The 14,124-nt window shown below is 41.9% G+C and overlaps 1 protein-coding gene across 4 annotated transcripts in view; it reads right to left on the bottom strand.

Annotated features, from left to right (window-relative positions):
* pard3ab (par-3 family cell polarity regulator alpha, b) overlaps positions 1-14,124 on the bottom strand; it is a 249,773-nt gene that overhangs the window by 123,082 nt on the left and 112,567 nt on the right. For all 4 annotated transcript variants that reach the window (XM_080503528.1, XM_080503531.1, XM_080503529.1 and 1 more), the window contains exons 6-8: positions 6,238-6,329; positions 3,674-3,757; positions 732-857 (exon numbers count right to left, since the gene is read on the bottom strand). In XM_080503528.1, the coding sequence (XP_080359654.1) occupies positions 732-857; positions 3,674-3,757; positions 6,238-6,329 (302 nt within the window). The remainder of the gene's footprint in view (positions 1-731; positions 858-3,673; positions 3,758-6,237; positions 6,330-14,124) is intronic.

Genomic DNA, 14,124 nt, shown 5'->3' with positions numbered 1-14,124 from the left:
CCTGTACGCCGTCATGTGTGGGTGGTTCTTTGCAATGACAGCCGTCTTGCATAATGTATACCTCTTTGGAATTGCATATCGGACGAGAGCGCATGCACAAATTTAGTATCCATTCATACCGTCGTGGAAACATCAAGACACATGTATCTATCGCTGCAGGTTTTAAAATTGCATGTGACACGGTACATAAGACAAACAAAAGTAAGCATGCTTCATACGGGATCTGAAAAAGGGGAAAGTGGGTGGACTTGGTTAGGCGGGGATGGAAGCGTGAGACATGAGCAGCACTGACAGGCAGAGGCTGTGAATGTTTGGCGCCTCATCCCCATTACTCCCAGCAGACAGGGAAGAGAAAGGTGCGAGAGCAGGAGTCCTGTGGAGGTGTTACTGAAACTCGGGGGAATAAAAGCTGAGAGGATTGCAGGCGCCGCTTCAGCAATTGAGGCTGCGACCTACAGGAGTTAAATAGGGAAAGGTTAGCTTAGCACAGTGACAGGCTGGAGTGGAGCCTGTGCGCTGGCAGGAAGGCAGGAGGAAGGGAATAAAAAGCACGGGGATAACAGCGAGAAGAATGGTTTAACACCAGGGGGGAGCGGGGGGGGGGGGGGGGGCGGGGGGGGGTTACAAAGAAGAGTCCCAAAAAAAAAAAAAAGAGAGAGAGAGAAAGCCAATCACACAGGAAATCCAGGGACCACCAGAGCTCAGCAGTGGTGGCTCCCGGTGGGCCTTACTGTTCGAATCGGATGTTTCGCAGGTCTCCGTTATTAATACGGACGATGCAGTCGTTCTCCTGGAACAGGCCCTGCTGCTCGGCCTTGCCTCCCCGCTCCAGACGCTTGACCAACAAGCCAAGAGTCCTGCAATGTTTAGAAGGTCACGTCAGGAAGATGTGATGCTGGACAAAGGGTCTCGTGCAGGAAGGGACTGAAGCTTGGTCGACATTTGGGCTCTTTCAGTCCCCAAACAAAAATACAACTGAGAAACACTAAAATGCTGAACTATTTATGGTGATTGTTTGTTTTGCTTTAAAAAAAATTATTCCTTCCAAATAGGTTTAAGAACAAGGTAGGTGTGGCCATGTTTTTTCAGGATAAAGTCCATCCCATTTGCATGATCTCCCTCTGTGCACATGGGTTTTAACAAGGTACTCTATATGTGTGTTGAGATTAAATGTTCAATCAAAATTGCCAGTTATACGGTATATACATTAAAAATGGAGGGTACACGTACATTCGTATGGCTAGATGATGAAGTTGGATTGTTACTATGGTCACTGTCAACTATAAAACGACCAAGTTCCAGGAGAACATGGACTGGGAGTCAAGACACTTGAGGCAAAAATTGTCATTATTTTTCTATCAATTGACACATCTGCAGAAGAACTATTCTCTACCACCGTGAGGCTTTAGAAATCGAGTAGTAATTCAGTTCAATCGTCACATTCAAAAATTCGAGTGTGGTTCAGCCGAGGTGGATACTTTACGCACCTCTCGAAGTCCTCCTGTCCCTTTTTTCTGAGTGCAAAATACACAAAGCGGGGTTCAGAGAGAGAGAAAAAAAATCTCCATTAATCAGCAACAGGAGCTGAGCCGGAGCAGAGCCAGTCTAACGCCTTGCAGCCCCTGAGCCATGCTGAGCCACGACGGTTGTCGCCCTGTAATCTGGTGTGGCGAACTGGCTTAGGCCACCACTGTGCCGCGGCGGCGAGGAGCTAACTTCACCTGAAAGGGCGCCTTCTGTGGATTATACCCCGGAGCGCGCAGGAGGAAAATCAACCGACGGCACGGGCCTAATCGAGTCGGCTGCGGTATCGGGCGCGGATTGGTGTGTGCATAAAGGCTTTCTCAGAGGGAGCCGAAGCCAGTGTCACCGTTGATTTTAGGCCTTTAATACTTGCCCTCGCCCGGAGATTTATAATTCAATATGAATGGGAATGTGATTACAGACAGGGGCCAGAGAAGTTCAGGAGTTGAGAAAGTTCAGAGACAATTCTGCTGATTGAATTTGATGGAGAACACAATGTGATTTGCTGCAGACGGGCCATTTCTCTGATGAAAGCCGGGCATCTTAATCTTGGGTGTAACGCCCAAACTGACATTTCCTCGATAAGAGAAAGGCGCAGTGTAAATGTGCTTTCACGTTGATTGAGTTAGGCAGACAGCGAAGTGATGTGATTTTGATTTTCAATAAAGTTTAAGGAGGAATTTGAAGTTGGTGATGATATTTGGAGGACTTGAGGCAGAAGTGGACAAACGGAGAAAGTTTCAGCTGGCAATCTCAAGACAAGAAGAAAACGTATCGAGCACCAAGAGTCACATATAACAGGTCTGCCCTGGGTTTCTGAATTTCTACCATTATTTCAACCTTCATTTGATCTTAAAACACAATCCAAGCTATTTTACTGCCTCTTTGCTTCAACTGCAACGGAAGTCCTGACTTCCAAAAAAAAAACTGCCTCTCTGCACGGATTCCAACCAGATGTGAAATTCCTCTAAATCCTTCGCTGCTTTGTTCCACGTGTGTTCGTGTCGAATAGATGTGAGCATTGTGTGCACTGCTCAGTGTATTCTTTGTACGACCGAAAGCTGACGTGACAGCAGCGGCGGGGAGAAATATGACGGTCACCTGCAAACCCCAAACAACTAAGATTGATCACTGTAAACTGGCAAATGGCTTCAAGATGCTCACAATGTGTGGTGTGTTCAAGCTGAGTGACACACACACACACACACACACACACACACACACACACACACACACACACACACACACACACACACACACACACACACACACACACACACACACACACACACACACACACACACTAAACAGGAATGTCTGGTACCCATTAACATGTGTGTATGTTCAATTATAACAACTTTTTTTGGGGGGGGGGTGGGGGGGGGGGGCTGCGTTAAAATAGAGCTGATATAAAGCACAAAGGATGAAATATCATTTTAAAGACTCAAAAAGATGCATGTGTAGCATTTTAGGAAGCAGAAAACTAAAAATGTTTCTTTGTAACGCAAAACAATATAATCCCCAAAGTTTTTTTGGTTTTTTTGTTTTCTCATAATTATGTATCGTACATTTATATATGTTAATGTATCCAAACATGTACATTGAGGCATAAAAAAACAAATGAATGACTGAACAGACAAATAAATAAATAAATAGAAAATAAAATCTTTTTTACATCAATGAAAAACGTGGGGAAAATTCTAAAGCATAAAAAAATTATTTTATGAGGAGGGTTCAAACATCACTAGACTCATATTGCCATATAGATGTTCGTTCACCGGGAATTAAACAAAAACAAAAAAAAGTAAAATAAAAATCACCCAACATAAAGTAGTTTAAAACCACTTCATGTCCATGAAACGTCAGAGTCAGAAAGTAGTTCTTTTATTTTCTAATATGTTCTTATTGAATAATTCAAAAAAACTAAATTTAAATTGCCATAACAAGCTGAAAAGATCTTTAAAGTTTTTCATTTTGTTGACACACAATCTTCTATAGAGTGGAGCCAACAGGTAATTTAAAAATGTTGATTCTTTCGACGACAGAGCAGAAATGTAAACCAATTTAGTGGACTTGTTTTTGAGGCAAGTCAAAGCCCCGTTGACGCTGTCAAGGTCTCTCTGCTCCTCTCTGAATAGATTTCTTTTACCTGCGGTCCCTGCCACTGAAAGGCACCACGTGAATCCCCAGGGGCCCGCCGTCGTTTGACACCTCCACCAGTTTGACAATGTCTCTGTGAGCCGGCGATGAAGAGCCGGGTTGGGGGGGGGGGGGGGGCAAACAGAAGAGAGGGGTGGCACCATGTGGGCGAGAACAAAAACAGGAAGTAAGACAGTACAATAAAGGAATACAATGGTGAAGAGGCACAAATTAAAATAGCATGCAAGGAGAAAAAAATTATCCATAAATTAAAAAAAATATATATAAAAAAAGAAATCAAACAATCAAAAATGTAAAATCAACACAAGTGAGGGAAAACACAGAAGGTTTTCACTAACCTGATCAACTTAAAACAACATAATTGATTTCAAATTTAGATCAAATAATTGTCAGTCTTTCTGAGATAACTTCAACTTTTCTATTAGTGTTGGCAGTGAGAGGTGTCGTGTTATAAAGACTTTTTATCTCAATTCGACTTATTGAGACATTGTAAGTTATAGGACAAAATCCTGTTAGCAGAAAAGGAATAGGAGCAAAAAGGTTAACGAGCGAAAGGGTTTCCATCTCTCAATTATTCTATAATAGATTATTATTATATGTATTTTAATTGATGGTCCTTAAAAATAAATTCTTAATTGAATTCTGATCATTTTACATTAAAACTAGTGTTTTTTTTGTCTTTTTCTGTGTCAATATTCTTTTTCTTTTTTTTTTACTTCAGTACTTTCCCTGTAGCCGAAGTTTTTTTTTTTTTACACCATATACACAAGTTGTACTTAAGGACGGAACATGATCGAGCATATCTGTATGTCTTCATGGACAGTGTGTGTTCAGAAGCACAATTTCAGCATTATTTAACACATTAGTCCTGTTTGAATGTAGGGAAAGCAGAAAAGCACCACAAATCCAGAGACAATCCATCCAAAAATAAATAAATAAATAAACGTTTCGTAAAAAGAAACCACAAACGGACTCTCGGAAGACCTGTGCACATCACAGCTGAAAAACAGACTGAATATTAAAGATCAAAATGTGGTTTTAACACAGATGTACTCATTTCCAGTCGTGCCCAAGGCGGAAATCACATCTACACGCGGATAAATATTGTCAATGACATCTTTTGACCCTTTAAAAGCAGAAAGCACTTGCAGCTATTTGCCTTTCCGTGGCTGTCTGCTTGGCTGTAAAACACCTATGCAATGGCCCATTTTACAAGATGCCACATCTAATCCACTCGCAGCTTTGACACAATGGCTATGATTAGCTCGGGGAAAATGGGCCCCTTGTTGACAACTAAGAGGCGGGAAAAAGCTTGAGTCTCTGGGAAATCATAGGAATAATAATAATAATACCATACCTGCATATTAAACTGGAAGCATGCAACAGAGCAAAATAACAAAACAAAAACACAGCTGTTAATAACGGGAGCCGAACGGGTTAGCGCGTGGGAGAGCTCTGATGGCGAGACGAGGATCATTTCGCTGGCAACAAAAGAGAATTATGTAAATCAGAGAGCGGGCTTGAAAATGAGATTTGCCACAAACAAACCTCGGCTCCAGTGGAGACCACGGCTTTTGTACTGGCTTTGAAGAACTTATTATGTGAAGAAAACACCAGGTGAAAGCGGCAGTACACAGGTCCGTCTTTGGCAGCCAATGCAACTCGAGATTTGGTTGTTATTAGACGGCTGAGGCCACCTTTCCGATCAGCGACACCAATGCTACTCATGAAGTCTGAGAATGCGAGATCACTGCGATTGCAGTTACTCCCGCGTACTCGTACTGCATTGCTAATTTTCTGTATGACTGCGACGTGTGGATCAGTCTCAGCATTCAGCCATTAAGCCACCAGTCACTGGGAGAAAAGCCCTTCGAGAGATAGATTCATAAAGTAGCGGACACAAAAGGAAATGCATTAAAAGATGCAGATATATACGCTAAATGTTAATTGCGGATTGTTATTATAGGTGAGTCTTTGACAGGTTTCTGCTTGGAAGAAATCCACAGTTAGTTCAGGATTCCGAGGCGCCAGAAAGAGGAGTTTGATGAAACAATGGCAGAACTGCTGTTCAGTGAAAATAACTTCAACATGATGCCAATGCTAACGCCCACCCAGTGAGTGGTGAAGAGAGGCAGCAGCTCTGCAACTCTCCAACCATGTACATGCATCAATAATGTTATTGCGACACAGATTTAGGAATTTCAACCTCCTCAGCAAACCCCCTTTGGACAAGTCAAGTTCTTTATGTTTGTCAAGTCATTGAGAATATTGCAGAATAACTGAAAGGACCTGAAACAGAAACGATCCATCAAAGCTTTAACTTCTTAAACAGTGCATTTTGATAACACTTGATGAAACCTAGAAAATACCTGAGAAGAAGAAACCCCCCCCGCCCCCTGCCTCCCCCCCCAAAAAAAAAAAAATCAGCAGTCTTTCCATTTGGAGGTCAGTGTATTCGATTAAAGGTAAGATGTTGCTTTTCCAAGATGAAAGATCAAGCATCAAAGGTTACAGATTAGGTTACAGGTTTTGTGAAGAAGTCGAGCGACTTACTCTAGTGCTCTCACGGGAGTGTGGTCCAGGCAGGAGTCGGCTCGGCCAACGGGCTCGATCCTCCCGTTCTCCTCCTCTCTGTTATCGTCATCCTGGAGACAAAAAGTCAGTGACGTCAAGACTTTTGGTGGATTCCGGCATTCCTTGCACAAGATTACCCTAAAATCAAGGAGGAAGGAGGGTGTTCTCTCTGTCTATGCTTCCCTGAGCAGTCATGATTGCTCCAATACGTTGGACAACAGCATGATGACAATAATAGAACCAAAGTAAGTGACAGTCAGTCGCCGTAACCTTGAGATTACCAAAATTTTTCACCCCGTGCCATTCGACGCCACATTTTGGCCAAGATTAATGTTGACCTCCATCTAATCGGCTCCCGGTTTTTTCACAACCTTCTGCACAGATTTTAGGGTTAGAAAATTAGACAAGCTTGCATCAAGAACACAAGTCAGATCACAAAATCTCTTGCGAGGCTGTCTTCCCATCCTTCTCTTGATCGTGCAATATGGAAGATGAATCCAACCAACAATGCTGGGATGAGGCTGTTTTGTTGAGCTGATTGCTGCAGACTTTGTTCCTCAGCTTCCTGTTAGCACGAGCTACACGAGATGAAAAAGTTGGCCGAGACGCGAACCTGCAAAAGCCGAGAGGAGCAGACCGGAGGAGGAGGCGGCCTTCCAGACGTGTAAAAATGCATAACACCCTTCATAAAACAGGAATCACCGAAACCTTCATTGTCTCTTCGTGTATTGACAGTGGAGACGTGGTGTGAGTCAGTTTGCAAGGTGCAGCAGCTCGTGACATGTACAACACACACACACACACACACACACACACACACACACACACACACGGAGCAAAGCGGAGAAAAACGAGAAGCTGAGAAAGAAGGTCATTAAAATTTCAGAAAGACACCGGAGAGGAGAGACGGGTGAGCGAGCGAGCGAGCAAGCAGCGGCGACGTAGGCCTCCCCGGCAACTGGTCTCATCAGTATGAAAATGAGCCTGCCGTTACCGTGGCTGCCGTGTGGTTGCCATGACACTTCGGGTGCCTGGAGGACATGCAGCTTCAGGGCAGTGCGAGCATGTGTGTGTGAAAAGTGTGTGCAAGGACTTCTGACTGCCATCTTTTTAATTTAGGCAAAGTCTCCTGCTGGCTTCGTGTGCAGAGTCGCAACGGAGAGAAGAAAGAGCGCAAATCTGACAAGCAGGGCCTTACGGAAAGACAATGTGAGAAAGGGTAGTTATTTGGGTCAATTAGAGTTGTGAAATCTAAACCTCAAGGTTACATTAGGTAGATTTAAGCACTCTTATGCAATGTATTCATCTGTTTTATTTGCAACTCTTGCCATCTGTTACTAAACACTCGATTAACTCACTGCACCATCTAGTGATGAAATGTGGGATTACACTGAAATTATATAACAATGTAGTCTTTTAAGCTTTTTTGGGATCCAATCTTCCATGCTGATCTTCAACCCTCTTCAATGAAGCTGCTTAGCATTCTTCTCTTTAGTGTATGCGGATTAAGGATTTCTTCAATGGGCTTTGAAACACTACATCCAGTGTTCCAACGTGATCTACAAAAGTTTCAGAGTTTAGCCCTCGAGAAGCTATAAACTTAAGACTTCAAGATGAACCAACTTGTTTGTCTTTTTATCTTTACCGGGAATGATCTTGGAGTTTGTGGGCTGAAGCCTTTTTAAAGTGTCTTTTTTTTTTTTTTTTTCAAGATGGATGGTAGAAGGGTAAGCAGACACACAGATCGTCCACATTTTTTGTAAATCTCTATTGTTCTCGTCAAAGTTAGAATGTGTTGCTTGCATTCTACTCTCGCACACATGCAACACTTGAATCTTAAACTCGGTGCTTTCTGAATCGTCAAATGAGGCCATCCATTCTGAACTGCTTCTGAGAAGAAGAACCTTAAATTCTTCTGTCTTGATTTTGCAACAACAAACTTGATTATAAAAGCATATGCATAAGAAGAACATTTTTTTTTTTTTTTTTTTTTAATAGCACCATTGGAGACTTGGGCAAAATCCAGAAAAAAATAAAAAAAGAGAATTTTCCTTTCAGACTATGAAAGTGTTGTGAAAGATGCTGAAAGCCTATGATTTATTCAGTAGTATGAAACGCTTCTGCTGAATATGTGGCGCAGACACAAAAGCTTGAGGAAGAGGAAGTCCGGCGAACAGGGAAACAATAACAACTCAAAGAGCATCAGAAACTCATCTGACGATGCTCAGTATTCATCAGGGGGAGAGGAAGCGAGGCAGGAATGGGCATCAGAGGGGGAGAGGATTCGCTATCTGAGGAACACCAGAGGAGATCTGCATTCATCTCACCGTGCGCAGGCTTCTGAAACTCCCTTCATTCCACAAAGCATCATCTCTGAGGACCACGGCTGCTCGCCGACAATTCTATTCTCAACACGGACAGACACAACGCGCGCGTCTGTCTGCACGGCAGGCTAAATGAGGGGATAATGAAGGTGAGGCAAGTGGAAGCGATGGACAAGACTAACTCACCGAGACGTGTACCGTTAAGGTGTCCCATCAATGTGTGCTCAGAATAAGTGAGTTCTTGGTTTTTTTTACATCAATATAGTGCTTGTTCTGGCTTAATCTTGCCAACAGAAAGCTGTTGATGAACTTGATGCGATACAATTAAAGAAAACTTCAGAACCTACAAAGTATGATTTTGGCTTAATTTATTACATGGTACATTGTACATTGCAAATGTCATACATTTCGGTGGGACATCCGGTTGAACTACACGAGGTATACTTCGCAAGTCACGCGGAGCACGCTATTTACACATGGCACGCACGTCAGCACCAGGGTTGCCAGATGTGAATCACCGTTTCAAGCTGAGAAAACGTAAAACCCACACACCTCAAAAAACCAGCCCAAATCTCAGCGTGTGTAGGAATCACGTTAAAACCGTAAAACTATTATATGTGTGCCATAAACACACAAATGCACGAAATAAACAAAGGTACGAATAAAAGAAATCTGAATTGTGTCGCATTTCCCTGCCGTGTGAACAAGGTGTAATTTCTTGCATAGCCATACTCATTACAAAGCTTTTACCTTTAACAAACTTAAGTAGGAGCATATCTTGTGAGGTCATTGCATCTCACACTGGGTGAAATCACAGAGTGTGTGAATAACCATGTCAAGCTTCTGTATGTTAGTCCTGTTGTACCAATGATGCGTAGATGGTTGCTTAATCGTAAAGCAGCCTTGTGCATAAATGAAAAAGTAATAACTTAAACCAGCTAAAACTTTGAGTGCTGATACTAGCAAGGGCAAAGATGCATACATATTTAGCCAACTCATCATGTGCAATTCTAGTTATTGTCTTCGTGCCAATCTGGAAACCATAATTTGGAAAGTAGCGCCAGTCTCATTGATCTCCGTGTCAGTTTTTGTAAAAGCTCCATTGGTCAATATGCAGCTGTCATTCAAGTCTTAAATTCCAACACAGTTGGACGATTATTCAACAATATCTTTATCAGCAAGGCTGTGGCAACCAACGTCTTGTGTACATCAAAATGAGAGTTGAACAAATGTGGATATCTTCCAAGACACTGCAAAATATAACTATAACTAATAAACTAAACTCAACCCGTCACATTCCTGATGACCTTCAAATAGCTTCAGTTTGCTTTAAAAACTGGGCACGCGATTTGGTTTTACATGTTGGTATGTCAGTGTTCTCACAGTAAGAAAAAGCAGTATCGTCTGTATAGAAATTCCATTTGGCTTGCAAATATGCAATCAGCAGACAGATTGACTAAGGGAGACGATCCTCAAGAGACAAACCAAAGACACTCAAAAAAAAAAAGAAAAAAAAGAAAGGCATCGGCACGCTTTTCCGACCACACCACGAAGGCGTCGCCCATTCCCGTCTCTGGGAGTGGGAAAAAAAGCGAGAAGAAAGATGGATGGCTACATTAATAATTCAGAGGTGGGTTGGGGGGGGTTAATGGCTCGCAGGCAGGCAGACAAGCAGGCAAGCGGGTACCAGGACGGGCGGCCGGGCTGTTTTCCAGCCGAGTCATTGTTTGTTTCCTGGATGTGGAGAGGCAGAGGCAGGCGGGCAGTTTTCAGGCCGGGGGGCTCATTAAAGATTAATAGAAGAATCCATTGGGGCCTGTCTTTCCTATCTCTCAGACTAAATGAAGTGGTCTCCGCCTAGTGTGTATGTGTGTGTGCATGCGAGGGCGGGAGACTTGAGTGAAGTAATGCTGCACTTTAATGAAGTGTTGCCTGCTGCCCTTTCCTGCCACTCTGACCACCCTGTGACCGGCAACTCCTGCGGACGCATGTATGCGGAACTAAGAAGCACAGGTTGGGTTTTTTTTTTGGTCAGATTTTCCCAGAGTATCTGCAAACATCTTGATGTGGCGGTGAATCTTAAATGCAACATTAAGTAGCGATGTTGAAAGTCAGTAACAATGGCATTTACAGCCTTTTGCGGCGCTGTACGCTGCTCCTATCATTTCTTTGAAATGGTATTCAAATTTTAAAAATCCAGATCTGTTTAAATATGGATGATCCGTACTGCAAAGTTGAGCTTTGAAAAGTTGAAGGTTTGATGTTGAAGCTGCCCCTCGGAGTGACAGCCTCTGTGAAAGAGTCGATGGGGAGAGATTTGAACCGATGCAGCGGCGAGAAACACTGCCTGTTGACAAGAGGCAATTAAGTTAAGCGGGGGGAAAAAAAGAATCAGGCAGAATCTCTAAAGTGGAATTTTACAAAACAAAATGACTAAACCACACTTTGCGAAGCCAATAAAGAATATTATCCAAGAGATTTGGATAGTTCAACTTTTGAATACTACCTTCATGTCAAAGTAATTCAAAACTGTTAAGATCGTAAAGCAATACACTCGGTACTGGAGTTGGTTAAATAGACTATAAGTAATAGGATTACATAGGGATCCAATTATAAAGAATGCTGCTTGATAAGATTCAAATGTACCCTCATTATGAGATCATCATTTGCAATATACATGACTAGAAAGACTGAACTGCAATAAATTGTGTATCCAGATAAATTAAAAAAGACTAAAATCAACAGATTAAAGAACTGTTCAGATTCTGTGCTGCTGCGGGGGGAACTGGAACATGTACGTGATTAAATGTATGAATGAAAAACAAACAGGACCTGGTAAAAATGGACTGAAATGAGCAGGAAGAGATCCTTATAGACATAGGATGTAGGTGCTGGGCTTAAAAGGAATTCGGCTCTTTGTTTGCAACATGACTGTCACTGGTTCTAGTGCAGATAAGTGTGTACAACAGTCTGAGCTTAGTTTTGACTTTACATTGATATTTTTAAGTATTGTATGACCCCATCGGTTCCTGTTCTTGAAGAGTCTGTGAATCACCTGCAGCCCACTAGTTCAGATTTGTTCATTTAAGTATGGGAACTATTTTATGTTCTGTAAAGCTGTAAAGTGCACTTTCATTATTCATGCAACCAGAAAGGGACAATTATGCATCTCATGCCTCAGTTTTTGTCACAAACTTTCTGAATATTACAGACTTTACACTGTTGTTTTTAAAAATGTTCCAAAAAATAAATGTGGCTTGCATGTAAGCTGCATTAGTAATCTTATTTATGGTATGGGTGTTGCTACAAAACATAATTTGTGATTAACTGTTGTCAGTATTAAGCATAGGTGGACTATATTGATGCCGGCATTGGTAATAGGAAAAAAAAATAAAATCTTACAAATATAAGCATATTAGATATCAGCACATATCCAATATCACGGAGCTGGAGCTAACACATTCATCTTCTGTGTAAAACTGCATAAAACATGTTTTATCTGAAATAAAACTATGAACTTGTATGGGTGACCACTGTTGTATTTCTGACCCATTTTCATGCATTTAATTAGGCAAAATATACAATGTATTGTTATTTGTATGATGATGTTTTAACAAGACGATAAATATGTGTAAATGTTAAGGAAACAAGACTTAAATTATGAACAATGTCAGTTTGAAACATTTAGCATTTAAAGTGACTTCCTTTTTCATAAAGACCATCCTCATGAAGACAAAATAACACTGGTCTCATTCCAAAACACTCATCCGCAAATCCGTCATTGTTAACTGGTATCTGTGTCCTCTCCAGCAGAGCTCCATATGTCCACAACCGGATGAAACACTGAACCAGAGACTATAAATTAGTCTTAACCTTTGACTTTTAACCTGAAAACTACTACACACCATCTGCGCCTGAGAGAGACAGATGCACAGGAAAAAAAAAAAATGTATGGAGCCCTTAAAAACGAAACAAAAAATCACTGTGGCAAGAGGGTCAATGACTCCCAAGTTAGATCTGTTTCATATTTGCTCTTTTTTTTAAATAGACTCTTCTAACGTTCAAGGTGATAGAGCCAGTACTGCACTAAATTGGAACCATCAGTAGGAACCATCAGTGCTACCAAGAGCACCGCCGGGCCTTAAACAACAACAACAACAAAAAAAACCTTACTCTGAAAACACCAAACCATAGATTTTAAGAAATACCACTGAAAACAGAAGGAAAATAACAACAACAAGCCACTAATAGCTTCTGGGTCAGTGAGTGTGTGACCCTTTCAGGAAGAGGCAACACAAAATCTGTTCAATTTCTGGAGAGGTGAGACAACACAAACACAGAAACATAGAAACACACACATGCACACACACACACATACACACACGGCGCTCCCAGGTGTGTGGAGTGCTCATCTTGCAGAGGCCCTATCTTCAGATTTCCACTGGAAGCACTCAGAAGGTTCATCACAGGCCACCTGAATGGACTCCAGACACATTTCATTGTGTCAGCGAGTGATCAAACATCACCGCACATGACCTCTGATGTCTTATTCATTGGACAAGTCACTGGGGTCTGGCATACTGCCGTGCTGATGATGGTGCAGGCTGTCAGCCTGGTGGCAGAGATACGCTTCACTTTGCAGAGAAAAGAAAATACGAGCCATCTGCAATAGATATTTTTGAGGAGTGGGTCTGAGGGACTGAGGGCTTTGATGAGAAATGGCATCGTAGGATCAAATCAAGCTTGATATTGCGCCGCACAACACACTGCAATCTACACTGACGGAGAGATGTTTGATGGATGTCGATGCTCGACTCGGCGCGAGACCACAATGCGTCATTAAAAGCAGGCTTTCAATTACAGATCCCTGCACTAATTCAATTAGGCCCCTTTGAAGACGCTTTGATAATGGGATCCAGACGGGCGGATGGCGTCGTCAATAATTTGAGGATTCATTGAGCCGAGGGGACGCTATCAAGAGTTTATATCAGCCTGGCGGCCTGTTACACAAGGAGACTGGAACAGTGTGTGTGGGTTTAGTTTTGCACAAAAAGGTGTGAAGCAGATGTAGGAGAAGAAATGATGTTCGGGAAAATAGAACAATAGGAATTGGAGGGACAGTTTATGCTGCCGTGTCAATGTTGTCATGCACAAAGCCAGAGCAGTCAAGACTTGGTACACTTGGTGAATTTTAGCAATCTAAATTCCCACCTGGTCCAACTTAAATCTTTCTAAAATATATATGCATGTACATTTTCAAATAAACTGTGGCATAGTTGTTGTTAAGAAGGTAAAAATAATGACTTTAGTGGGATTTCTTTGTAAGGCACAACACTTTTATTATGGCGTTATCCACAGTCAAAATCAAGAATTTGTTTTGGTGGAGATACAAAAAGAAAAGACTTTCTCATTGGGTTATCAAAATTTAGTCGGGTATAATAAGATATGAAGATATGGAATGGATTCTCAGCTATATTACACATAAACGAAGAATGTGAATGGAAAAATTGATTTATTTTGGTGGAAATCCCCCATGGGGCTC

Source organism: Blennius ocellaris, assembly GCF_963422515.1.
Source record: "Blennius ocellaris genome assembly, chromosome: 10".
Classification (NCBI taxonomy): domain Eukaryota; kingdom Metazoa; phylum Chordata; class Actinopteri; order Blenniiformes; family Blenniidae; genus Blennius; species Blennius ocellaris.
The sequence above is the reverse complement of the archived record's forward strand: the minus strand, read 5'-3'. Positions and strand labels throughout refer to the sequence as shown.